General features: G+C 58.8%; 1 protein-coding gene across 1 annotated transcript; it reads left to right on the forward strand.

Moving 5' to 3' along the window:
* The first annotated feature begins 6,342 nt into the window (after positions 1 to 6,342).
* LOC117880551 (solute carrier family 2, facilitated glucose transporter member 9-like) lies at positions 6,343 to 24,742 on the forward strand. Its single transcript, XM_034776828.1, has 12 exons — positions 6,343 to 6,387; positions 10,453 to 10,551; positions 11,611 to 11,771; positions 12,169 to 12,293; positions 12,762 to 12,907; positions 14,781 to 14,913; positions 15,364 to 15,551; positions 16,165 to 16,275; positions 17,490 to 17,591; positions 18,213 to 18,288; positions 21,171 to 21,298; positions 24,428 to 24,742. The coding sequence occupies exons 1-12, from the start codon at positions 6,343 to 6,345 to the stop codon at positions 24,665 to 24,667; spliced, it is 1,554 nt and encodes a 517-aa protein (XP_034632719.1). The 3' UTR covers positions 24,668 to 24,742.
* The last annotated feature ends 77 nt before the right edge of the window (positions 24,743 to 24,819 follow it).

Raw genomic sequence — 24,819 nt, forward strand, 5'->3', positions numbered from 1 at the left:
CGTTCTCCTCCACCTGCTGCCCCACCGCAACAGCGGGAGACCGCTGGAAAGACAAGCCCTCCGCAGTGAGGAACCCCCGGAGCTGGCGGGCTTTGCCCCCGAAATCTGGCCCCCGTGTGCGGGTGCTGCGGGGCCCCGAGCGCCGGCGAGTTCTCCACGGGCCCAGGGTGGCTGGTGCTCACTCCATGAGCCGGTCAGTGATTCGGTTTCTCCTCGTTCTTCAGCGTGGGGCCCCCGGCCTGATTCACGGTGCGCTAGTCCCACCCCGCTCTGTAGACAGTATCCCTGCCCCTGCTTTCCCGTGGGGCTCCTCAGCACCGGACCGGAGGGCCCCTTGGACGATGTATTTTCGTGAGATTTTATGTGATGTTTTTAAAAAAGCAGACAGAGAAAACAGCAAGTCCGCCCTGAGATGCCGCGTTCCCTGCTCCAGGGGTCGGCCGCAGCATGGGGACCCTTAGATCGACCGCTGCCGCTTGGGCGAACGGAGTGACTGACAGACAGCAGTAGGGAGTTGTCATCCTCGGTGTGGAGCTGCGCCCGAGGGGGATGGGACGCTTTGCCAGGGGGTTTCTTGGATATTTGCTGCCAGGCGAGGCAGGGTGCGACTCAGGAACTCCGTTCCAGGACTCCTGCCCGTTCCCCCCCAGGCCTGACGCTTCTGCCCTGTCCTGTCTCTGCCCCATACCTGGCTCCCTGTCCCAGTCTCCTGGCCTGCCCAGTCCCGTTCTCCACTCCTCAGGCCTTAGGGTGACCAGATGTCCCGATTTTAGGGTCTTTTTCTTATATAGGCTCCTATTACCCCCCACTCCCGTCCTGATTTTTCACATTTGCTGTCTGGTCGCCCTATCAGGCTTCTCTCTCCTTGCAGCCCCCCCGCCCCGGCTCTCTCTCCAAGTCCCGCTCTCCCCCTGCTCGCCCCGGGCTCTCTCCCTCCCGCCACTCCCACTTCTCCCCCATAACCCTCCCCCCACTGCTTCCTAGTCCCGGTCTCCTTGTCCAGCCAGTCCCAGTCTCCTCCCCTTCTCAGTGTTTCCTTCCCCCCTTCCCAGCCAGCTGGCCCCCCAATCCCTTTGTCCTCCCAGTCGCAGCCAGCCCCCCCGGGGGGAGGGGGGGTAGCTAAATTCCAGCTCCTTCTGCCTCGCTAACATCTTCCAGCACTTTTATAGGGCACCGATACTTGTCTTCACGTCCCGTTCGCCGGCTGCTGGGCCGCGCGGCCCAGGGGGGCGAGCGCTGGGACACCGTCGCTTCCCCCAGGGGGGCTGTCCCATAGCCGAGCGCATCGGCCCATCCCTTTCCCTTGCCTAATTTCACCCCATTCCTCCCAACCCTGCCCCGTTCTCTCTGCTAATAACCCCACCGCCGGTATTCGCACCCCTCAGCTCTTCGCATCACCCGTCGCTCAAACCGTCTTGGATTCGATTCACGCCCTCCGCCTCTGCCCCAGGCCGCTGCCTCCGGGCCCAGATCCTGCTCGCTGCTCCGCTCCGAGCTCCGGTCAGTTTGTCGGTCCCTGGCAGGGAGGGGCCCAGCATGCAACGCCCCGTTTCCCAGCGGAGCTGGGCAGAGAGAGGCGGTTTCTGGTGCCTTGCGGAGCCGCTGGCCCTGAGCAGCGGGATCGTGACCTGACCGGCCGTGTCCTGTTCGCACGTTCCTCCTGCCGGTGCTCTAAGCCGTCCGGGGCCGGGGAAGAGGGTGGCTAATCGGGTCTTTGTCCTGCTGTGCTCGGTAACGAAGCATTACCCAGAGTCCAGCTTCCAGCCTGCAGCTCCGCGCTGTGTATTCCTCACCCCTCCCTAAGGGCACGGCCTGAGTCCTGCTCTCTCTGGGCCCTGCCCTGTCCAGGAGAGAAGGGGTTAATTAGATTTCGCACCTAGGTTGGCTCCTTCAGCTGAGGAGCTCAAAACCCTTGGCCAGGATTACTGAGGGCCTGGCGCAGGAGGAGCGGGGACTGTCCCCATTTAACAGATGGGGAAACTGAGGATGACATGGTGAACTGGTGTTCGTGCACATCAGAGCTGGCCCCCTGTCCTCAGGAGGGGCCGCCAGGGCGTATGAGCAGAGTGTAGTGCAGGGCTCGGGGTCGGTCGCTGCAGCTCTGGAGCGAGAAGACAAGAAAAGCCAGGCCTGGGCGCTGCAGGACTGGGCGTGGAACCCAGGCGTCCGGCCTCCCCGTCCGCTGGCTTTAGGCAATAATCCTGCTGATGGCCAGCTGGGCTCAGGAACGACCCCGCACTGCCCAGCAGCGGGCGAGTCCAGCGGCGCCACGTGCAGCACCTTGTTTACACGGGAATCGGCCACTTTGGAATTGGATAGGGCCTGAACCCTTCAATCCTGACCCCCTGACCCCCGTCCCCTCTCTGCCGGTGCCTCTCAATCCCGACCCGCAGCCCCCCGCCTCCCGTCTCCTGTCCCCTCTCTGCCGGTGCCCCTCAATCCCGACCCGCAGCCCCCTGCCCCCTGCCTGGGCCCAGCAGGGTTTTTGCCCTCTCACTCCCAGGGAGCGCAGGCGGTGGGGCCAGCCCAGCTGGGCCTGTCCCTTTTAAGCCGGCGGAGCTGCGGCTGCCACCGGCTTAGTGGGGTCCCCGTCCTTTGGAGGGGCTGTTTGCAAATGAAGCGATTTTGATGAGGCTGCTAATTAAAGACACTTCATTAGCAGCGGGGGAGGCGGCTCCTGGCTGCGGCTGCTGCTGTCACCAGGAAATTGGATTCCTCTGAGCCCCACGCGCCCCCTCTCCCCTCCCTGGGCGGTGGGGAGCGGCCGTGCCGAACCCCAGCCGGAGCAGGCCCGGGCCTGCCTCTGCCTGGGGCCCTTCTGAGCTCGGTTCCTGTTGGTCCCGGCCCCGGGCCACGTCCTGGGGGCATCTCCTCGGGCTGCCGTCCCCACCGGCCAGGACAAAATGCCCCCAAGGGAAGGCCCGAGTCACAAGGACACACAGTCCTGCCTCCCCCCCGCACCCTGACCCTGGCCTGGCTACTGCTGCTTCTGGCCCCCGCCAGACCCAAGCAGGGGGCCCCACTCCTCTTCTGTAGTTCCTGTTGCTCCTTGGTTGGCGATGGAGGTGCTGGGGGGGCCAGAGATGCTGGAACCACATTTCCCCCACGGTTCCATTGCCGCCCCCCCGTCCTGCAGCAGGATTGCCCGGGAGCCGGGCCCAGCCCTGCAGCTGCCCGGGAGCTGGGGTGGGGAGCACAGACGAGGGCCGAGGGCCTCCTGCACCTCCTACCTTCACCCGCTTGCCGTACTTACCGCTTGGCAGAGCTGCTGCCAGCTGTGCCCCTGGAGCCAGTTGAGAGCTGTGTATCCCGCCTGCACCAAGGAGAGATGCCGGCGGGCAGGGCTCCCGGGAGATCCAGGGCTCTCCTGGCCGTGGAGGAGGGGGCAGGTGGGTAACTGGGTGCTGCTGGGGGTGGGCAGTTTCTGTGTGGCGCTGGGAACAGAGCGCCCAGGACAGTAAGGAGGGGGCAGGAATGAGCCGGGGGATGACGGTAATTAGGGGCCATGACGCTGGCAGACCAGGTGCCAGCTCTTACCAAGGCTGTAGGCTGAGCACGGACCAACTCATTGCTGGAAACCAGAGCAGCTCACCTGGGTGTCAGTCTGGCTAAGGCGGGTGTTGGATTTATAGCTCCGTGTTGGGTGTTCAGACTTTGTGAAATGCTTGTGAATTGCTGCCTGCATGAATCCCACTGCTACTATCTTCATCACCTGCTCCACAGTGTTCGCTTTGTGACTGGAAAAAAATGGTTGCTCTGAAACTGCGAACCCCACCCGGAGGGATTGTCTCCTGCCCGTCAAGCAGGCCGATCACAACTCAACAGGCCGTGGTGGGCCATTGCAATATGGCCACTTTGTTGATTGTCCTGCCACACCCATGAAGAGGCTACGTGCAAAAGGGCTCATCCCATCAGCTTGAATTCTGGAAAGAAGGAAGGAAGTGGACAAGAAAATTGTCCATCTATTGCTGTTCGGACTCTCCCGGGGCTGGAGCTAGGACATAGAAGCAGAGATCTCCAGGACAGCCTGGGTTAGCCCTGAAAGACGTTGGGTGCTGGCAGATTGTCGTCTTTTGAAACCATAGACCATAACTCATTTGTGTGTCTATGTTGCCCGCTTTAACCTGTCAATAACGCTCACATTTCCTTTTCCTAGTTAATAAACCCTTAGTTCGTTTACTATCGGGCTGGCTGCAAGCTCTGTCTTTGGTGTGAGATCGGATGTACAAGCTGCCCTGGGGTACGTGACTGCTCTCGTGGGACTGGAAGCAACCTGAATCTTTGGTGTAAGTGACCATGTATCACTTAGTCCAGCTCGCTGGGTGGCAAGATAGACTGGAGTGCCCGAGGGGACTGTCTGGGACTCCATGGTGAGACTCCGAGCGCTGCTGGAGTTCACCTTCGCTACTGGGTTGGGGAAATTTAATTACAGACCATACCGCCAGTTTGGGGTGTCTGCCCTGCTTCTTGACAGGCTCCCCTGAGGTTGGCACCCCCGGTCATGAGCCCCTCGTGACGGGGTGAAGCTGTGGTTTAACCCACCCTCCTTGCGTGGTTTCAGTGGAGAACCTGCCCCCTCCCCACCGCAGCCCTGCAGCGAAAGGTGCCAGCTGCCGGGGGAGAGCGTTGAGCAGCGTGTCACTTGCAGCCCCAAGATGTGAAGCCGAGTTGAGGGGATTCGGGCACCGTGGAACGGGCATTGCTTGGGGCAGAACAGAGAACCAGGGCTAGGGCGAGGCCTGGACCTGCGAAGAGACTGGCCGAGCGAATAACGAACTTTGCTTCACCCTAAGCCCAGCCCTCTGAATCTCTGTGCCTCAATCCCCCAGCTGTGCCGCGGGGGTATCAGCCCTGCTTGGCGGCAGGAGATAGATAGACGAGAGGTGGGGGGTGCTTGGATCCTGCAGGGAGGGGGGCCAGAGTAGCACCTGGGAGAGATTCGTTAGTAACAAGCACGGAGGCAATTGTAACACAACACCCAGGTGCCCAGCACATTGACCATGTCACAATCGTGTGTGGCTCTCGGGACAAATGGCGAAGCCACCAGGAGCATACGGCGGCCACCCCCCAGCTGCAGTGATGAAGCTGGGGGGGGGGGGGGGGCGTTTGCGGGAGTGCCCCAGATTGCCTTCGTCCTGCAAGGGGCTGCGGTAGGTTGGTTTGGGAGGCAGGAAGTCAACGGAGCAGCTAGTTTGAGCACAACAGGTGTGGGGACGTCTACACGAGCTGGGAGGTGTGACTCCCAATGTGACTCCAGTGTAGACGTGCCCTATAAGGACCGCTCCCATTCCACGGCGGTCCCGCGGGAGCTTGGCTTGACGAGCAATGGACACGTGCAGATGCCCCAACAGGAAACCTGTCTCCTGATCAGGATGCTGGCGATACTTGTCAACAGTTTGATGCCACCATTCGTGGCCTGGATACGGCTGCCTGGCAGCCACGCACCCCCTCGCTGAGCGGTGGAGGAAAAGCTGGCCGTGACCCGATGGCAGGTGGGGTGTTGCTGAGTGCTGAGGGAGTGCCAGGTTTGGCTCGTCCTAGCCCAGCGGGTGAGCTGTCAGCCCAAGCCCGCGCCCAGCGTGGCAAAGGAGGCCGTCGGGTTTGGGCGCAGGCCAAGGGGACAGGCGGGTCTCGCTTGACCCATGGCACCGCTGAGTCCGGACCCAGCCGCCTCCCGCCTCCCGCCTCCCGCCTCCCGCCGTGGCTCTGCTGGCTCCTCCCCAATCGAACCGGGCCCATGGTCGCCTGTGACCCTGCTCCCACTCCTCCTCCCACTGCTTGCAATCCAGGGCACGATCCACAGGCAGCTACTTTAGCCCGGGGCCTTTTACGGGGCCTCAGCCGGGAGCACCCAACGAGCTGCTGAAGGAGCCGGTGGGGGCCAGTGACGTTTGCCAGGGCAGATCTCCCCGGGCTGCCCCGGTGCCCGGGGGGTTAAACGTGGAAGGGTCCGGCCCCTCCGACTAACGGGCTGCAGAATCTCCCTCCACTCGAAAGGCAAAGCAAATCGCGTTAGCCGTCATGTGATTCCCTCCTGCCCCGCAGGGCTGAACTGAGGGCACCGTGCCCCGCCTCGCCCCACAAGGCCTCCGGCCTCTTCTGCCCATCAATCAAGCAGGGAGGCCCCAGGGCCCACCTCTCCCTGGCCAGGAATCCTCCAATGGCCTCGCGGGCATCGCGCAATCCCCAGCCCCACCCCCCCAATTTTTCCTTCCTGCTTTAAAAAAAAAAAAAAAAACCCAAATAAAGTAAGTGCTGAAATGAGCGAGAGTGCTGGAGTCAGGCAGCCTTCCTCCCCACTGCCTCCCCATCCTCTGCCTCTCTAGGGCCCACATCGCCCCGATGGAGGGGAAACCCGGCCTGCACGGCCACCAACGGATCACCGGGGTGAGTGACTCAGGGGATCCTGTGCCCCCGGCTTCCCTCCCTCGCCCCAGCCTGCCCGCTGCCTCCCCGCCAGGCTCGCTGCCCCGGCTGGCATTCCGGGCGGGATTAGGGAGATTAGACCTGCACGCGACTGGGACAAGCCACCGTTCCCGGGGCCGGGGCAGCGCAGGGGCGTCGGCTGCTTTGCTGGCATAACCCCCCGGCCGGCTGCTTTGAGGGTTGGGGGGGGTATGGGTCCAAGNGGTTCTATCCCAGCTCTGGGAGGGGTGTAGGGCCTAGTGGTTAGAGCGGGGGTGCTGGGAGCCAGGACTCCTGGGTTCTCTCCCAGCTCTGGGAAGGGAGTGGTGTTCCAGTCCCGTCTTTGCGGTGGACTCTCTGTGCAATGCTGGGGCAGACCCAGCACTCTGTCCTGTGATGTCCCTGGCTAGGAGCCAGGGCCGACACTGAGCTGTCTCCCGGGGGGGGTTCGCTCGCGCTCAGGAAGCAGTTGCACTAAGGAGAAGCTGCTGGCCGGGGATTAATAGACAGCTTTGCGTAGGAGCCTCCTAGGCAGTCGAGGGCTGTGTCAGGCCCGGCATGGGCTGGGCTGGGGGTGCTGCAGGCCCATGCCAGGAGGGTCCCCAGAAAACGAGGTGCAGCCAGTGGGGACCCCCAATCTCACCCAACTCAGGAACAAACCCTGTATTACTGCCCCCCTGTGACAATGCGGTTCTGGCGGAACCCAACTGAGAGTGCCAACTCAGGACAAATTGCTCAAACAGGGCAGATGCAGCCAAGGCTGGGGTTTTTTCCACCTCTAAGGCAAACCAAACCAGCCAGACTAAGAGGACTTCGGTCTCACCCCACTGGCTAACCGCAAGTCTCACAAGCAATCTCCTTAGACACTCCAGTTTCCCAGTATTACCACCAGTGCCACTCGTTATGGGGACAAATGGTTATGAAAACCAATTAAAAGAAAAAGGTTCTCCTGATCCCAAAGGACCAAGCCCCAGACCCAGGTCAATATACAAATCAGATCTTACCCACAAATCACGCTGCTGCCAATCCTTTAGAATCTAAAATCTAAAGGTTTATTCATAAAAGGAAAAAGATAGAGATGAGAGCTAGAATTGGTTAAATGGAATCAATTACATACAGTAATGGCAAAGTTCTTGGTTCAGGCTTGCAGCAGCGATGGAATAAACTGCAGGTTCAAATCAAGTCTCTGGAATACATCCCCCGCTGGGATGGGTCCTCAGTCCTTTGTTCAAAGCTTCAGTTTGTAGCAAAGTCCCTCCAGAGGTATGAAGCAGGATTGAAGACAAGATGGAGATGAGGCATTAGCCTTATATAGTCTTTTCCAGGTGTAAGAACACCTCTTTGTTCTTACTGTGGAAAATTACAGCAACATGGAGTCTGGAGTCACATGGGCCAGTCCCTGCATACTTTGCTGAGTTACAAGGCGTATCTGCCTTCTCTCAATGGGTCCATTGTATAGCTGATGGTCCTTAATGGGCCATCAAGCAGGCTAGGCAGAGCTAATCTCAGTTTGTCTGGGATGTCACCCAGCAGCAGAGCATAAGTTTGAAATACAGACAGTATAGAGCCAATATTCATAACTTCAACTACAAAATTGATACACACATATAGACAGCATAATCATAACCAGTAAACCATAACCTTGTCTTAGACACCCCATTTGACCCCCTTTATACAAGATTTGGTGCCACTACAGGACCTTGGTTGCAACAATGATCTATATGGTCCCAGATTATATCAATAACGTCACACCCCCGCTCCCCGGTTCTGCATGGCCTCATTGGGGAGCAGCGAGCAAAGCCCCCATCTCGCCGTCTGAAGCGGAGCGCTGCCCAGGGTCAGCCCGGTCCCCGGTCACACCCCCTAGCTCCTGGGACTTGGGGACGGGCCTGGCTAGAACTGGGGCGACGGGGTTAAAAGTGACGGCTAAAGGAACTTGCTCCCCCTTCCCCACCCCTCCCCCTCTCTGCATTTTCCCCCTCCCCCAGCCCCATTGGCATCTCCCACCCTTCAGCCAGGCCGAGTTAGACAAGGGACCCCCCCCCCAGCCCCAACTTTTGGGCTTCTCCACAAAGGGCCAGAGGGAGGCGCTGCTGATTCAGGCCCAGTTCTCCCCTCCCCCCACCCCTGGCGGGAAGGCTGCAGAGCGGTGGAGTTTTATAACCAATGCAGAGAGATGGAAACGGGGCAGGAGAAACACGGGCGGCAGGGCCGGGCACCAGTTTAACAAGCAGGTGCTTGGGGCGGCCAAGGGAGAGGGGCGGCACCTGCGGCAATTCGGGGGCGGCAGGTCCCTCACTCCCTCTAGGAGCGAAGGACCTGCCACTGAACTGCCACCGCCGATCGCGGCTTTTTTTTTTTTTTTGCTTGGGGCGGCAGAAATGCTGGAGCCGGCCCTGACGGTGGGGAACGGGGGGTCTGGAAAATGCCCAGCGAGAGAGAGACTGGGAGAGAGGCGGCGTTTTCGGGCAGAAAGGCCAGTGGGCGCTGCCCGGTCAGTGGTTCTCAACCTGTGGCCCGTGGGCTGTTTGCGGCCCGTATGACATCCTCAGGGCCGTACGGCTGGTACTGGATGTGGCCCACAATGGTAAATAGGTTGAGAGCCCCCGGTCTAGGTGGAGAAGCTGAGAGACGGGCAGAGGCCATAGGGCACGCGCTGCGATTATCCAGCCGCACATCCAAACAAAGCCCCTCGGTGCCAGTTTTCCATGGCTAGGCCGGCCAGTGCGCTTGCTGGGGAGATTTGTCTGCAAAGCCCCTCCGAAGGCAAATGGGGCATCTGCAGAAACAGCCCCTCTTAGAAGAGCCGGTGGCTCTGAGTGCGTAAGCACCACGGTTTGGAAGCTGCCTGGCTCCCATCGCAGAACAGAAACGGCTTGTGCTAGGTGGCATGTGGGGGGTGGGCTGCAGCGGCTCTCCCCTGGCTGGGGGGCATGGAAGGGCCAGCGTGGTGGCAGCGGTGGGATGGCGCTGAATGGGTGAGGGACTAGGTGAGGGTGACGGTGCTAACACGATCCAGTGGCTGGAAGTTGAAGCTTAGACACATTCAGACTGGACCAGTCCCTATGTCCTCAGACCCAGGCTTTGGCTAGGCCTTGCTGATTCTTTCTGCAGAATAGCTCCAAGATACGGCCCTGCCCAGCCGTCCACACAGCGAAACGCTTGGCCGGGTTCTCCTCCTCTCGGGGCTCGATTCTTGCCCCAGCCGTCTCTCTGGCCTGGCCCAGTGCCCTCTTGCCCCCTTGGAGTCGTTCAAACCACTGCTGCAAAGATCACGCTCCCAGCACGGTGCTTTGACCGGGTCACCCCTCGTCTGGTGTCTCTCCACAGGGATCCCCCTTTTCTATTACATCAAACACATCAATGGCCAGGCCTTTCCCTGGCAGTGGGTGAGGGAGACGCGTTTGTCTCTCTAATAGCCTGGGCCTGCCCTGGCTCCGCCACCACGTACGTCACACATGGCGCCAGCCCGTGGCTGAACATTGTAGCGCCGCTGAGAACTCCGTTACTAGAGTCCCTGAGATAGCCCAGCCCAAGACGGGCCTGCTAGACCAAGCCCAGAGCCTCTCATGGGACCCGGGAGTGAGCTTATGGGGCAGGGGAGCTTGCTGGGCTGGGTGCCATGGGTCTGCCTGGGTAGCGGGGGCACTCCAGCCGGGCTGACGGGCGTCGCAGTGGAGGCTGGAGCCGCGTTGGGTGCATGGGAGCATCCGGTTTTCACCGCTGGGGCCAGCTGCGTGTCCCACCTGGGTGACCTGTGGCCAGAGACGCTCGACTGGTGGTGGAGTTGAAGCTCCAGCCGCTCCCCTCTCCTCCTCGCTGCCCTTCCCCTGGGCCGAGTGGGAGCCGGGTGCCCCCCATCCTGCAGGCAGGAGCTCCTGTGCTGGGCACACACGGGTGGAGAGATGAGACCCCTGCGGCTCATCTCACTTGAGAGGCTGGGCGCAGCTCCCCGGGGCGGAGGGAGCGGCTCGTGGCTCCACCGTCTTCCCCCTCCTGCCGGGGCTGCACTGACACCGTTCTGCTCGTGTGTCTCCTCTCTCCCAGCACCTCACCTTTCCACTGCTCGCAGCCACCCTGCTGGCTTCCTTCGGCTCCTCCCTGCTTTATGGCTACAACCTGGCAGTGGTGAACTCGCCGGCTGTGGTAAGAGCTGTGTCCGTCCATCTGTCTGTCTTTGCGGGGGAAAGTCGCTCCCTCCCCGGACTGGGAAATCCTAGGCTAGGCAGATACCTTGACCCAGCGGGTCTCTGGCAGGCAAATGAATTTTACTGACCAGAGTGCGGCCACCTCTGGGGTGTTGAGCAGCAGGCCTAGGAGCGGGAAAAGAGAGGCAGCATCCGGGTGACGCTGCGGGGGGGAATGACGGGATCAGGATGGGATCACTTGAACCGGGAGGATGTCCTGCTCACACCCCGACTCTGACAAAACGCCCCATGGGATTGTTACTGACCAACGTCTGACCCACCCCCACAGCGCCCCTAGCACCATGGCTCAGAACCAGCCCATACAAATGACCTTTGGGAAGTTCTCGTGCTGGTGCTAATGGGTCGGATCACAAAGCTTTGTGGCGTCCGATCGGGGGGCCTGGTAACCCGGACCCCCGGCACAGGGAGAGGCAGAGCGGGTTGAAGATTTCCCAGGAGAACGTTTTTGCCGTTTTGTCTAAATCTAAACTTCCCCGGGGAAACGTGTCCTTTTTGACGACGTTTCATTGGGGAAAAAAATGTGTCGGACTGTTCACTTTGACCTCGCCGGAACGGCCCGTTTCATTGGTCATCTGGAAACAGCACTTCTGTTTGAAATCCCACGTGGCTGTGGATAATATAAAAGAACTCGGAAGGGAAGTTTGCGGCGTTGCTGAAATGGGAGGTTTCGACGGACCCGAAACGCCGTATTTCCCACAATTCCCTGGCGCGGGACATTTTGAAAGTGGCCGTTTTCGTTCCTGGTTCGGAACGGAAGCGAAGTTTGAGATGTTGGGACTTCCCGCTCCACGAAGTCCAGCATTTCAAGCCACTCCTGGGTGAGGGGAAGCGGGACCGGCTCTCTGAGGTGTTGGGAGAGGAAGCGCTGAAACGATCAGGAGCTGGGTGTGTTACAGACACATACAAAGACCCCGGAGGGCCGGGAATCCAAGCAGCTGGTGGGTCTGGTGGGCCGTGGGCACCCCGCTCTGCTAGCCCCTGTCTCTCTGCCTTGCAGCACATCAAGGCCTTCTACAACGCCACCTGGTCCCAGCGCTACGGGCAGAGCCCGAGCCAGGACCTGCTCACCGTCATGTACTCGCTGACCGTCTCGGTCTTTGCCCTGGGCGGGCTGGTGGGCTCGTTTCCGGTGGGGATGCTCGTGACTCGATATGGGAGGTAAGACGGGTGCGGGAGGGGGGCAGGATGGGGGTGAACCCGTAGCCTGGCTAGAGGAGGCAGGGGGAGGATGGTGCTTTGTCTGCCCCGGTGCCAGTCATGGGCTGCCTGCCTCTAGACCAGATGGAGCAGGGGGACACCCAGCAAACGAAGCCAGCAGGGGGGGAGAGGAGAAGCCAGCCTGACACATGCCCCACTCTTAGGGGGCAGGGAGAGCTGCCAGGAATGCCCCACCCCTCCAAGCTCCCCATGGGGCTGGGATGGAGAAGAGAGGGGAACAGCTGGGTGGATGGAGGAAGAGAGAGCACGAAGTGTCCTGCGGGGGGCGTCACGCCCTGCAGAAGGGAGGGGCCCGTGCCAGGCGGAGGGCTGATGTCCTGCCTGTCCCCCCTGCTAGGAACGGCACCCTTGTGCGGAGCACGCTGCTCGTCTTCCTGGCCGGCGCCCTGATGGGCTTCAGCCGCTACCTGGCGTCGCCCGAGATGGTCATTGTCGGCCGCTTCGTCACGGGGCTGCATTCAGGTAGTGCCCTGCGTGGGCTGCCCCACCGCCTGCCCCGGGGCTCTGCCTGGCTCCGGCACCCGGCCATACTCACCTGGGCGCTGGCCCTGCCGTACCCCTCGCAGGGCGGGTTTGCATCTCCCTCTGCGGCAGGAACGGGAACCACAGACGTGCATGGGGCCGCGGCTCTGTCCCGCGTGGGGTTGGGCTGCTGCAGCACGGGCAGGACGGGGGGGGAGGACAGACGCGCTGGGGCCGAGCCCATCGCTGGGGCCTTCCTGGGAATCAAAGTGGCTCGTGACCAAGAGGGGTGTCCCGGGATTGAGCAGCCAGCCCCAGGGCATTCTGGGAGGAGGGGAGCTTGGCTGGACCTGCCCTGGGAGCTCCCCCTCCGGCCCAGTCTGGGGGGGATCCTGCCTATTGCCCAATGTGACTCCAGTTCTCTCTCCCGCCTCCCCCCCATCCTGCGCGTCTCCTCCTCCGCCCCAGGCATCTGTCTCAGCGTGGTGCCCATGTACCTGGGCGAAATCGCCCCCAAGAACCTGCGCGGCTTCCTGGGCCTGGTGCCCAGCATCTTCATCTGCCTGGGGGTCTTCTCGGCGCAAGTCCTGGGCCTGCCGGAGCTGCTGGGGGAGGTGGGTGCTGCTGAAACACCCCTGAAACATTGCTGCTTCCTCCCAGCCCCTAGCCTGCTCCGACCCCGTGGGAGGGGGGCGAGGGCTGGGGGCATCTCCTGGGGGTTCTCCAGGGTCCCGTGTCCGCGGTGCAAAGCGCTACTCTTGGGGAGGAAAAATCAAATGCACAGCTACGAACGTGGACCGCCTGGCTCGGCGGCCGGGCTGCTGTGGCAAAGATCTCAGGGTTACAGTGGCTAATATCAGGCCGGGAGTATTAACCGGAGGGCCGAACCCCGACCCAGCTGGAGTCTGGTGTCCGGTTCTGGGTGCCGCACTTTAAGAAAGACGGGGAGTCCAGCGGAGAGCAGCAGAAAGGATCAGAGGTTTGGACACGCTGACCTCTGAGGAAAGGTTAAAACACGGGGCATGTGTAGTCTGGAGACAAGAGGGCTGAGGGGGACGTGAGAACAGCCTGCACATCTGTGAAGGGCTGGTACCAAGAGGACGGGGATCAATTGTTCTTCATGTCCACTGAATGCAGGACAAGAAGCAATGGACTTAATCCGCAGCAGGGGAGATTTAGGTTAGAGATTAGAATCATAGAATCTCAGGGTTGGAAGGGACCTCAGGAGGTATCTAGTCCAACCCCCTGCTCAAAGCAGGACCAACCCCAACTAAATCATCCCAGCCAGGGCTTTGTCAAGCCTGACCTTAAAAATCTCTAAGGATGGAGACTCCACCACCTCCCTAGGTAACCCATTCCAGTGCTTCACCACCCTCCTAGTGAAATAGTGTTTCCAAATATCCAACCTAAACCTCCCCCACTGCAACTTGAGACCATTGCTCCTTGTTCTGTCATCTGCCACCACTGAGAACAGCCGAGCTCCATCCTCTTTGGAACCCCCCTTCAGGTAGTTGAAAGCAGCTATCAAATCCACCTCACTCTTCTCTTCTGCAGACTAAACAATCCCAGTTCCCTCAGCCTCTCCTCATAAGTCATATGTCCCAGCCCCCTAATCATTTGCATTGCCCTCCACTGGACTCTCTTCAATTTGTCCACATCCCTTCTGTAGTGGGGGGCTCACAACTGGATGCAATACTCCAGGTGTGGCCTCACCAGTGCCGAATAGAGGGGAATAATCACTTTCCTCCATCTGCTGGCAATGCTCCTACTAATACAGCCCAATATGCCGTTAACCTTCTTGGCAACAAGGGCACACTGCTGACTCATATCCAGCTTCTTATCCACTGTAATCCCCAGGTACTTTTCTGCAGAACTGCTGCTTGGCCAGTCGGTCCCTAGTCTGTAGCAGTGCATGGGATTCTTCCATCCTAAGTGCAGGACTCTGCACTTGTCCTTGTTGAACCTCATCAGGTTTCTTTTGGCCCAATCCTCTAATTTATCTGTATCTGATCCCTACCCTCCAGCGTATCTACCTCTCCCCCCAGCTTAGTGTCATCCGTGAACTTGCTGAGGGTGCAATCCATCCCATCATCCAGATCATTAATGAGGAAAGGTTAAAAAACTGGGCATGTGTAGTCTGGAGACCAGAGGGAAACCTGTCCAACTCTCAGGTAGTTAAGCTCTGGAATAGGCGCCCGAGGGAGGTTGTGAAGTCCCATCCCTGGAGGGGTCTAGGAAGGAGATTGGACAAACGCCCCTCAGGGGTGGTCTGGGTTGACTTGCTCCTGCCTGAGCGCAGGGCGTCGGCCTAGACGACCACTCGAGGTCCCTTCCTGCCCTTGGGCTCCCCATCCCCATGCCATTGCCCAGCCGGCAGCTGGCTCCCGATTTTCAGCCTGCGTCTCCCTGGCTTTGCTTATCCCGCTGGTGCTAGGGCTACCCCCTGGCCACCCCCCCAGACCCATCGCCCTGCCTGGCTCGTTGCAGGACGGATACTGGCCTCTCTTCCTGTCCCTGGTGGTCATTCCAGCCTCCCTGCAGCTCCTTCTGCTGCACTGGTTCCCCGAGAGCCCCCGCTACCTGCTGATTGAGAAGAACAACGTCCGGGGGGCCACGGATGGTGAGCGGAGCCCCCTGGCAGGGGGGTGGCTGATGTCTCCCATAGGGCCAGGCTGCTCCCGGACCCAGGGGAGGGGGGATTAGGTCTTACTGTGTCCTACCCTGTCCCGAATCCCGAAGAGAGACACGATCCTCCGACTGCAGGCCCAAGAGCCCCCTGGGCCAGATTCTGTGCTGGTGCAAATCAGCGGCAGCTCTGCTGACTCCGCCCGGAGCGCTGCCTGGCCCCGCCCGGGAAGGGTCCTGCCGGCTGACCGCTCCAGGTTTTCCAAGGGCCCATCACCGTAGCGTCTGGGCGCCTTCCACCCTCCTGGCTCTATCCTCGGCCCCCGATGGGGCAGGGCAAGGCCAGTACAGAGGGGAGCTGAGGGCCAGGGGCGCACAGCTGGGAATTGAGCCCAGATCTCCGGAGTCCCAGCCCCGTGCCCGAGCTTTGCTCCACTCTCCCCAGCGCTGCGCTGGTTCCTGGGGAAGGACGACGTGCGGGACGTGCTGGAGGAGATGCGGGAGGAGCAGCGCTCGCTCTCCTCCCTGGAGACCATCTCCGTCTGGCAGCTCCTGCGGGACGGCTCCGTGCGCTGGCAGACCCTCTCCGTGGTGGTGATCAACATGGGCATGCAGCTATCCGGGATCGATGCGGTGAGTGCTGCCAGGCCCACGCCGCGGAGGGGAGCTCCCTCAGCCCCCCACTCCCCTGCCCCAGAGGGGAGCTCCCCCAGTCCCCCCCCCCCCCCCCTCCCCCCCCGCCCCTCCTGCCCCGGAGGGGAGCTCCCCTCAGCCCCCCACTCCTTTGCCCCGGAGGGGAGCTCCCCTCAGCCCCCCGCCCCTCCTGCACCAGAGGGGAGCTCCCCTCAGCCCCCCGCCCCTCCTACACCGGAGGGGAGCTCACCCTGTGCCATCGAGGGGCTCCTGTCTTCCAAGAGCCTCCTGGCCCGTTGGCCTCTTGGCCTCGCAGGGAAATAGCCGTGCTGACCATGCAGCAAGTCCCTGCAAGGGGGACCCTGGCCCAGAAGGAGCTAGGCTGAGCCCCCCCAGCTCGTCTCACTCCAGAACCAGCGAGCGCCCCTGGGCCGGAACAGCCTTCAGTCCCATCCCGGGGCAGGCTTTGAACCGGCGACCAGGGGGCTCCCGCAGTGCCGTGGCCAGATCCCCCAAGGGTGTCCCCCCCTGCTTGTGGTTCCAGGTTCTCGTGGGGGCCTCTCTCCCCCCCCAGCCCTGCTGCTCACCCCCTGCTCTCCCCCGCCCTTGGCAGATCTGGTTCTACACCAACACCATCTTCCAGCACGCCGGCATCCCGGGACCCGAGATCCCCTACACCACCGTGGGCACGGGCGCCATCGAGGTGCTGGCCGGCCTGCTTGGCGTAAGTGCTGCCACAGCCCCAGCGACGTGGGGGGGCGGGCATGACCCCACTGAGCAGTGCTAACCGGGGTTGGGGAGGGGTCATGCTGGCTGGGCTGGGGCATGGGGGAGGGGTCACAGTAGGTGAGTTGGGAGACAGGAGGTGGTAGTGGGGGAGATGGGGTGGCAGGGGGTGCAGGTGGGAGGTGTCATAGTGGGTGAGATGGGGAGTGCCAGTGGGGGGAGGGGTCACAGTGGGTGAGGTGGGGGTGGGTGGGGGTGCTGGGGAAAGGGGTCCCAAGGGCTCATTCTGGCTATCCTGACTTCAGTGGAACAGCCCATAATAACCCCTGTGAGCCGAGCCCGTCGCTGGGCGGGGTACGGGGGCTGGTTTACGGCTTTTCCCCTCAGTGCCCAGCCGGAGCTAGCAGCTCCCCGCCCCCGGCCCCACCCCGGCCTCACGCTGGGCGCATTTGCAGCCCTCGGCCCCTGGGCGCTCGATTCGACAGGCGGGCGGCCCCCACATGGCCTGGCCTGGGTGAGCAGGGACCCCAGCCCCCGGCCTCCCAGCCGCAAGCGGGCCCCTCTGGCGCCCCGGCAGCCCAGCCGGCGGGCAGGAGCTCAGCAGGGCTGGTGGCGCCGTCGGGCCAATTGCTCCGCGACACAGACACAAACGGCCCCCGACGGACGCGCCGAGATTGGGTCTAAAATGACAAGCATTTGTTCTGCTGTCAATATCCCCCCTGCTCCTGGTTCTGGTCCTGCACGGGCTCCCCGCGCCCGCCCCGCGCCCCAGAGCTGCTGCCTGACTCTGCTGGGCACGCGGGGCAGCTCACGCCTGGCTGGGACAAGCTTGGCCCCGCTGCTCCGGGTCACTTCGGCCCTGGGCCCTGGGATTCCAGCCCAGGAATCAAGGGGACGGGCGGCTGCTTCTCCATCCCCTTTCAATGTGCAAGGTCCTAGCCTGCCGGTGCCCCCTGCTTTAACCACTAGCCTGCCCTCTCTCCCAGGGCTGGGAAAAGAACCCAGGAGTCCTAGAGGTTACCAGGTAAGTGTCCCACCCTCACCCTCAAGCTCTTGAGTCAGCCAATGAGAACTGGGTCTGGTGATGTCATACACCTGTGCTGCGCGTTATTGGCTGTACAGGTTGTCGCTCTGTGCCCTGTGGGAGAGAGGGTTTGGGGTCTGATGCCCTCTCCTGCTAATGCCCGCCGTGCCGCTGGCCTTTCCCTGCAGTGCTTCACCATCGAGAAGCTGGGCCGGCGGCCGCTCATCATCATCGGCTTCTCCTTCATGGGCTTCTGCTGCGCTGGCATCACCTTGGCCCTGGTGCTGCAGGTAGGAGCTGGGGGGGTGTCTCGCCCTGGCACCTCCCTCTGAGACCAGCCGGGGCCAGCGCGCTAATCCCGGGCACCGCCCCTGCCCCTGTGAGCGCTGCTGGGCTCCCACTCAGCCCCCATCGGCTGGGCTCCTGTCCCTGGCTGTTTCGGGATGAGTTACATTGGCGTGAGGCCAGGGCAACCCACAGGCATCATTGCAGGGCAGCTGGGGGCCGGATCCTGCTCCGGGGCTCGAACCGAGAGAGACGCTCCTTTAGCCAAAGACGCTTTGTGTCTGGTGCAGGCCAGGAAAGAGCTGGGTGTGAAAGGGGGCTGCGGGTCGGGACTGAGGGGTGGCAGGCAGGGCTGGGCTAGCAGGGGGCTGCGGGTCGGGACTGAGGGGCACCGGCACAGCTGGGCGGGCAGGGCTGGGATAGAAGGGGGCTGCGGGTCAAGACTGAGGGGCACCGGCCGAGCTGTGTGAGCACTTTGCATGGCACGTTGCAGCCGGTTTTCTCTCTCTCAGCCCTTCGGTTTCCCAAAGAGCAGCTCCCCAAATTTGCTTTGCAAGGAGGCAGTAACTGGGCGGTTAGTCTAGCAGCGTCCAGCCACCCCCAGCTTCTGCACTTTCCCTCCCCAGGCTACGGTGCCCTGGATGCGCTACCTCAGTGTAGCCTGCGTCATCGGGATCATCGCTGGCTTCTGTATGGGACCAGGTGGGTGCCAGGGGCTCTCCCTTCTCTAAAACAAACAACGGACTGGCCGGGGGCTGCGGGTCGGGACTGAGGGGCACTGGCAGAGCCGGAGGAGAGCCCTTGACTGGAATAGCCGGGGGCTGCGGGTCGAGACTGAGGGGCCCCTGTATGGACGGAGGGAGCCTTAGTCTGGACTAGCAGGCTGGGGGGCTGCAGGAATCCAGTGAATTGGCAGAACTGGGGGGAAGGAGCTTCCCAGGTTCAACAATGGCCCAATACATGAAGTGTCGGGATTTTCCTTCCTCTGAAACATCAGGTGTCATCGCTGAGGGGACCGGGCCATTGAACCGACCCACCAGCACTGGATACAGCGCGCTCGGGGGCACCGTGCTGGACTTGGTAGCCCAGTGGTTTGATCTGGTAGGGTAGGAGATGGCAGACGTGGCTGGGCCAATGGTGGGGCCAAGGAGGCAGGGTCCTGGGATGAGACTCTCACACACCCAGATCCAGGGAGGGCTGCGATGAGATTGCTCCCCTCCATATCCCCCCTACATTTAGCAAACTCCTCAAGACCCTTCTGCACACGCTAATAAACTTCTCTTACTTAGTAGGCGAGTGGTTTTCTGCCTTTAAATAAGCGTGGAAGTGAGAGCTCCCTACAAATGATGAACGAGGCCTGGAATGGTTTACCCAACTGATGTATGAGTGGGCCTGCCAACAGATCTATAATTCATTCGCAGCCCAGAATTTATTTGCTGTAATTACATCTTTAATTAGGATTTTAATGGCTCATTGTTCACAAACAATGATGAATCGGATTTAAAATATATATATATTTATTCCAGGCGAGTTGTGAGTAACGGTCCATCAGGGGCCGCTTCTCCCCATATGAGATTTTTTTACATTAAGTATCTTTATTAAAGAGGCGCATATGTCTGCTTTCCTACTCTGGGAGGTCCTGGTCAAACCATCATGGTTAATATCATAACTGTATATATTGCAACAAACCCAAGGTCCCCTAGCTACTCAGAGCGTCAGGGCAACCCTGGGTATAGAACTCGGCCTCTCATGCTCCAAAAGCACAGACCCCAACACTTGAGCAAAAGGAGAATCTCCCTCAATTATCATCAGTATTGGGCTGATGACACACAGTGGAACAGTTATGAGTTCACCCACTAGATGGCAGTGGTGCATAAAGCCCCATCTTTTCTCTACGGTATTTTTAAATTCTTTTGAAATATTGTTTGAATTACTCTCTTGTGGTATCTAGATGTCTCAAATTGCTTTCCCCACGGGGTTGGATACACGGTCAGTAATAGGATGCAGTCTTTCACCTTTAAGTAGCCAGTTCAAATCCAGCCACAGGCAAGCAGGGCCCAGCCACCCTCCCCTGGAATGAACAAGTGGTCTCAGTCCAGTTCTTGGTGGACAAATTGGGCCAATGAAAAATTTCCCATCAAAACTGTTTGTCAACAGCAATTCATAGAGCTGCTCAGAAATTAGTATTTTCGTCCCACGGGAAATTTCAACCTCTGATAACATTTGTTTTTGTCCTGAATTGGGCTAAAAAGTTGGAATGGTTCTGAACCATTCCAAAATGCTGTATTTGAAAACACCGAAAACATCTAATCAAAATGTTTCACTTCAATAATGTTGAAATGTAATATAACATACACACATATATATATGTGTAAGTCTAAACAAAATGAAACAAAAGTTGGAATGAAACAGAGTCGAAAGGACACATTCCTTTGGATTTTGAATAGTTTCTAAACTTTATCAACAACAAACTGAGCCATCAAAAAGAAAATTTCTACCAGCTCTAAAAATTGCATTTTCTACAACAAAACTTCATGAAAAGCGTCTGCTTTCTGCACAAAACTTATATTTTCCATCAGCAAATGGAAAACCTGATACCCAAACTATTTCAGCTGTGAAATCCTGCCCAGGTGTCTCATGGGAGTTACAGTTCAGTTGTCCCATGTCCACTTTCTCCTCTATGGGCTCAACTCCTCAGCTGGACTACATCTCCCATGGTGCACTATGGCCAGGGACTCCCAAGATGCACCACCTGCCCTCCAAAAGGTGAGACCATGGTGCATTATGGGAGATGGAGTCCGACAAAGGAACCTGGCTTATAGAGGAGAATGGGCGCATGAGAGACCTGTACCACAACTCCCATAAGGCAACGCGATGGAATTTGCAAATTGAATTATTTCCGTTTTCAAATTTTGGCCAAAAATCAAAATTTTAAGTGGAAAATTTTGATAAAAAGGATTTTTCGTTTTTGTCAAATTTTTCTGCAGAAGAACAAATCGGTTGTGACCGGTTCTCTGGACCAGCGCCCCCCCCCCAGCCCAATCAGCCTCAGCAGAGAGGCCCAGCCCCGGGGTTGAGGTGCGGAGCATTGGTGGGGGTTGGGGAAGCTTGGCCTGCAGCAGCCCAGGCTGTATCTGCTCTATCGCTGGAGCCCGTTAATCTCCAGGGCACCTTCGCCAGGGACTGGCCTGGCGCTGGCTGGCAGGAAGGGGCAATGGCTGTGTGATGCCTGAGACGTGTCTGGTTCTGGGAGGGCCAGGCCCTGGGGGCAGGGAGGAATAGAACGGGTCCCGATCCGGAGATCACTCATACACCTTTCAGTCTGGAGTCACTCCTGGTTCACGCCCCAGACCCCGAGTTTCCCTTTGACCTTTTCCTGGGAGGCTCCAGGCTGGCACCTGGCTACGGAGGCTCTTTGCCCTCTTCCTCCACCGGATGCAGCCCAGAGGCGTCTGTGGGACTCGAGCCCCTTGGCACGGGGTCTCCTCATGGGCACCCGCCGCAGAGACCATTAACCCTCTAGTTGCTGGATTGTGATCCCATGCCAGCATACCAGAAGTTTAACCCCCCTCTCACCCGTCCAGCTGGTGTGCCCTTCCTGATGACTGCGGAGCTCTTCAAGCAGTCACACCGCCCCGCTGCCTACATCGTGGGGGGGTCCCTGAACTGGCTCTCCAATTTCACCGTGGGCTTCGTCTTCCCCTTTCTACAGGTAAGGACCAGCCATGGATGTGGCCTGGGGTAGCAGCCAGCAGCCCCAGTCAGAGATCAGGGTGCCAGGGTTCCCCACGCACATGAGAAGATGGTCCCTGGCCCAGATAGCTAACAGCCCATGCATAGATGAGAGATGGATACAGACCGATGGAGGAGCATGAGGGAATAATAGGACGAAATCAGAGGGCAGCAAGTTTTTAACAAGCCCAACGAAACACTGTCTCATGCAGCATGTTGTTAACCTGAGGAACTCACTGCAGCAGGAGATGAAGTCCATATATATCACTTCTGCCACACCCCATTGCCCCATACACTAGGCCTGTTACCCTTCACAGAAGGAAACTAGGTTGGTTGGGCATGATTTTTCCTTGACTATAAAGTGCGACATTCCCCAGAGTACAATCTGGACCAGTGAATAGCTGTGTCCCTTCAGTTCCCCAACCTGGGGGGCCCTTTACACTGCTTTGCTCTGAGAGCTACTGCTCCTGGTCTGCTCGCACGCAGCCTCCAGCATGTAAATCATTCCCGAGTCCCAGGTCTACTGTGTGAGTGTTGTTGCCAGCCACTCATGAATTACACTGCAGAGCAGCACAGCAAATTCCCAGGCCCAGACTTTCCCCAGAAATGTCTCTTTGGTACTGCCCAGCATCACAGAATCTCGGGGTTGGAAGGGACCTCAGGAGGTATCTAGTCCAACCCCCTGCTCAAAGGAGGACCAACCCCAACTAAATCACCCCAGCCAGGGCTTTGTCAAGCCGGGCCTTAAAAACCTCTAAGGATGGAGATTCCACCACCTCCCTAGGTAACCTATTCCAGTGCTTCACCACCCTCCTAGTGAAATAGTGTTTCCTAATATCCAACCTAAACCGCCCCCACTGCAACTTGAGACCATTGCTCCTTGTTCTGTCATCTGCTACCACTGAGAACAGTTGAGCTCCATCCTCTTTGGAACCCTCCTTCAGATAGTTGAAGGCTGCTATCAAATCCTCTTCTTCAGACTAAACAAGCCCAGTTCCCTCAGCCTCTCCTCGTAACTCATGTGCCCCAGACCCCTAATCATTTCCGTTGCCCTCCCCTGGACTCTCTCCAATTTGTCCACATCCCTTCTGTAGTGTGGGCCCCAAAACTGGACGCAATACTCCAGGTGTGGCCTCACCAGTGCTGAATAGAGGGGAATAATCACGTCCCTTGATCTGCTGGCAATGCTCCTACTAATACAGCCCAATATGCTGTTAGCCTTCTTGGCAACAAGGGCTCACTGCGGACTCATATCCTCCGGCACAATACAAGCTCATAGAAAGTCTGTCATTTATTAATAGAAAATCACATGCACCATTCTTGCTACCTCAAATAGAGTTTTCCAAATACTGCAATTCAAACACGTTGGTTTAGAGAAAACAGTAAAACAAATGTATTAACTGCAGAAAGCTGGATTCTAAGCGATCACAAGTAATGAGGCATAAAAGTCAGAATTGGTTACAAGAAAATAAAAGTAAAATGCAGCTAATGCCAAATTTAACAAAACTAAATGAATTCAAAGCAAAGGTCACTCTCACATGTCTCATCAGTCCTACTGGCGGAACTCCTTCCAGACAGGATGTCGCCTCCCGTCCAATGCTGCTTTCTTCTTCTTCAGCTATTGCTGATACCATGGGTAGAGAGAAAGGTAGAGGCAACTTAGTACACTTCTACTCCTTTCTTATAGATCCTTCCCTTCTTTGGGAGTCATCTCCAGCCGAGATTCAGGAGACAGAAAATCTGTCTGGATGGGAAAAGCAAGCTGTTCCTTTGTCAAGATGTAGATTTTTTTTTCACCCACACCCTCTTTCCTGCCAATGAATGGCCATTTAACCAGGTGATGGCCCATTTAATCTTGTGGACACCTGGCTGAGGCATTGGCCAGCCTTTTGTGTCTGAAGAACTGGTTTGTGGCTGTTCCCCAGACTTAGAGCATGTCTTAGCGATACCATACGGTAGAATCTTATAACTATACATACATGTTGCCACACACATTTTACCAGCACAATAATGATCAGCAAATTATGAGTTTTCAAATGATACCTTGCAGGCCATACTTTGTACAAGATTTATCACAGGGGTGCAGACGGTCACAAAGTCCGTGCTGGCAATTCCTTATAACCCTGCTATGCTCCAGGGGCTTAACATTGATTGTTTAATAATTTGTTCAGTATCGTTCTAGGTCTTGAAGTTAGGCTGACTGGTCTATAATTGCCCAGGTCCTTTGTGTTCCTCCTTTTGAAGATAGGTTCTATGTTTGCCCTTCTTCAGTCCTCTGGGACGTCCCCCGTCCTCCCTCAGTTCTCTCAAAAATAGCAGCTAATGGGGCAAAGATTGCTTCAGCTAGCTCCTTAAGTACCCTGAGGTGAATGTCATCAGGCCCTGCTGACTTGAATACCTCTAACTTAGCTAAATACTCTCTAATCTGTTCCTTCCCAGTTCTGGCCTGAGGGCCTTCCCGTGTTGTTAATAATAATTGTGTTAAGCAGCTGGTCACCATTAATCTTCTGAGTGAAGAAAAATATCCTCTGGGGCAGTGGTCTCATGCTATGGGGTCCCTCTGAGGGGCAGGATTAAACCACTGGTCAGGGACATCATGGGGGAGGTTCCACCTTCCTCTCTAGTGGGTTTGCCCTACCTAGCCCTCATCACCTTGGGGCGATGGCCTCCCCCCTGGGAATGGATTTCTCCTGGCAGCCAGTCTGTGTCTGTGCCCCATTGCGCACATGGGGAATGGAGGTACAGAGAGGCGAAGTGACTAGCCCATGGTCACGCATAGAGTCTGTGGTGCAGCAGGGCCCTGGTCTCCTGAATCCTGGCCCAGCATCGTACCCACAAGCCCAGCCTCCCCCTGGAATGGGAAGGCACCAGTCCCTGCTGAAGGGGTGGTGCCCGCGGCTCAGTGGGGCAGTGGTATAGCCCAGTGGGGTGGGAGGCAGGGAACATGGCTAAGGGCGCGAGTGCGCTGGGCCACTCCGAGGTGGGATGGGTGCTAGGTGGCCCCGGGGCCGGTGCGGCTGTGACAGGAGGCCAGAGCCGTGCTCGGTGGCCCCGTGGCCGGCTGGGAATCCCTGCTAAGCCCCCAGGCCGTGTTCTCTCGTTGCCCCAGATGTCAGCCGGCGCCTTCTGCTACCTGGTGTTCTGCGGGGTCTGCGTGCTGGTGGCGCTCTACGTCTACCTCGTCATCCCCGAGACCAAGAACAAAACGTTCGTGGAGATCAGCCAGATCTTCGCCGCCCGCCGCCCCTTCCTAACTGCCCCGGCCAGCGCCGTGAAGATGGTCCCGCTCGGCGGTTACGGGGCCTTGGAGAACGGCTCCCTGGAGCTCTCGGGGTCCAGCCGGGCGTGACCCACCCCAGCAGCCGCTGGACTACTGCCTCTTCGCTCTGTTGTGGCACCCCAGCCCTGGCGGGTCAGGCCGGGAGTGGGGCTGGGCTCAGATGGGGGTGGGGGGCAGTTGCTGGGGCTGTGGATTAATTCCCTTCCTTTAACCTCTTCCCG

This window comes from Trachemys scripta, chromosome 7 (genome assembly GCF_013100865.1).
Source record: "Trachemys scripta elegans isolate TJP31775 chromosome 7, CAS_Tse_1.0, whole genome shotgun sequence".
In the NCBI taxonomy this organism is placed as follows: domain Eukaryota; kingdom Metazoa; phylum Chordata; order Testudines; family Emydidae; genus Trachemys; species Trachemys scripta.

Excerpts from the sequence above, each read along its gene's own strand:
- LOC117880551 (XM_034776828.1), top strand. The coding sequence starts at position 6,343 with ATGGAGGGGAAACCCGGCCTGCACGGCCACCAACGGATCACCGGG. Across the intron at positions 16,276-17,489 it reads TGCTGGCCGGCCTGCTTGGC|TGCTTCACCATCGAGAAGCT; the intron begins GTAAGTGCTGCC and ends CTTTCCCTGCAG. Across the intron at positions 21,299-24,427 it reads TCGTCTTCCCCTTTCTACAG|ATGTCAGCCGGCGCCTTCTG; the intron begins GTAAGGACCAGC and ends TCGTTGCCCCAG.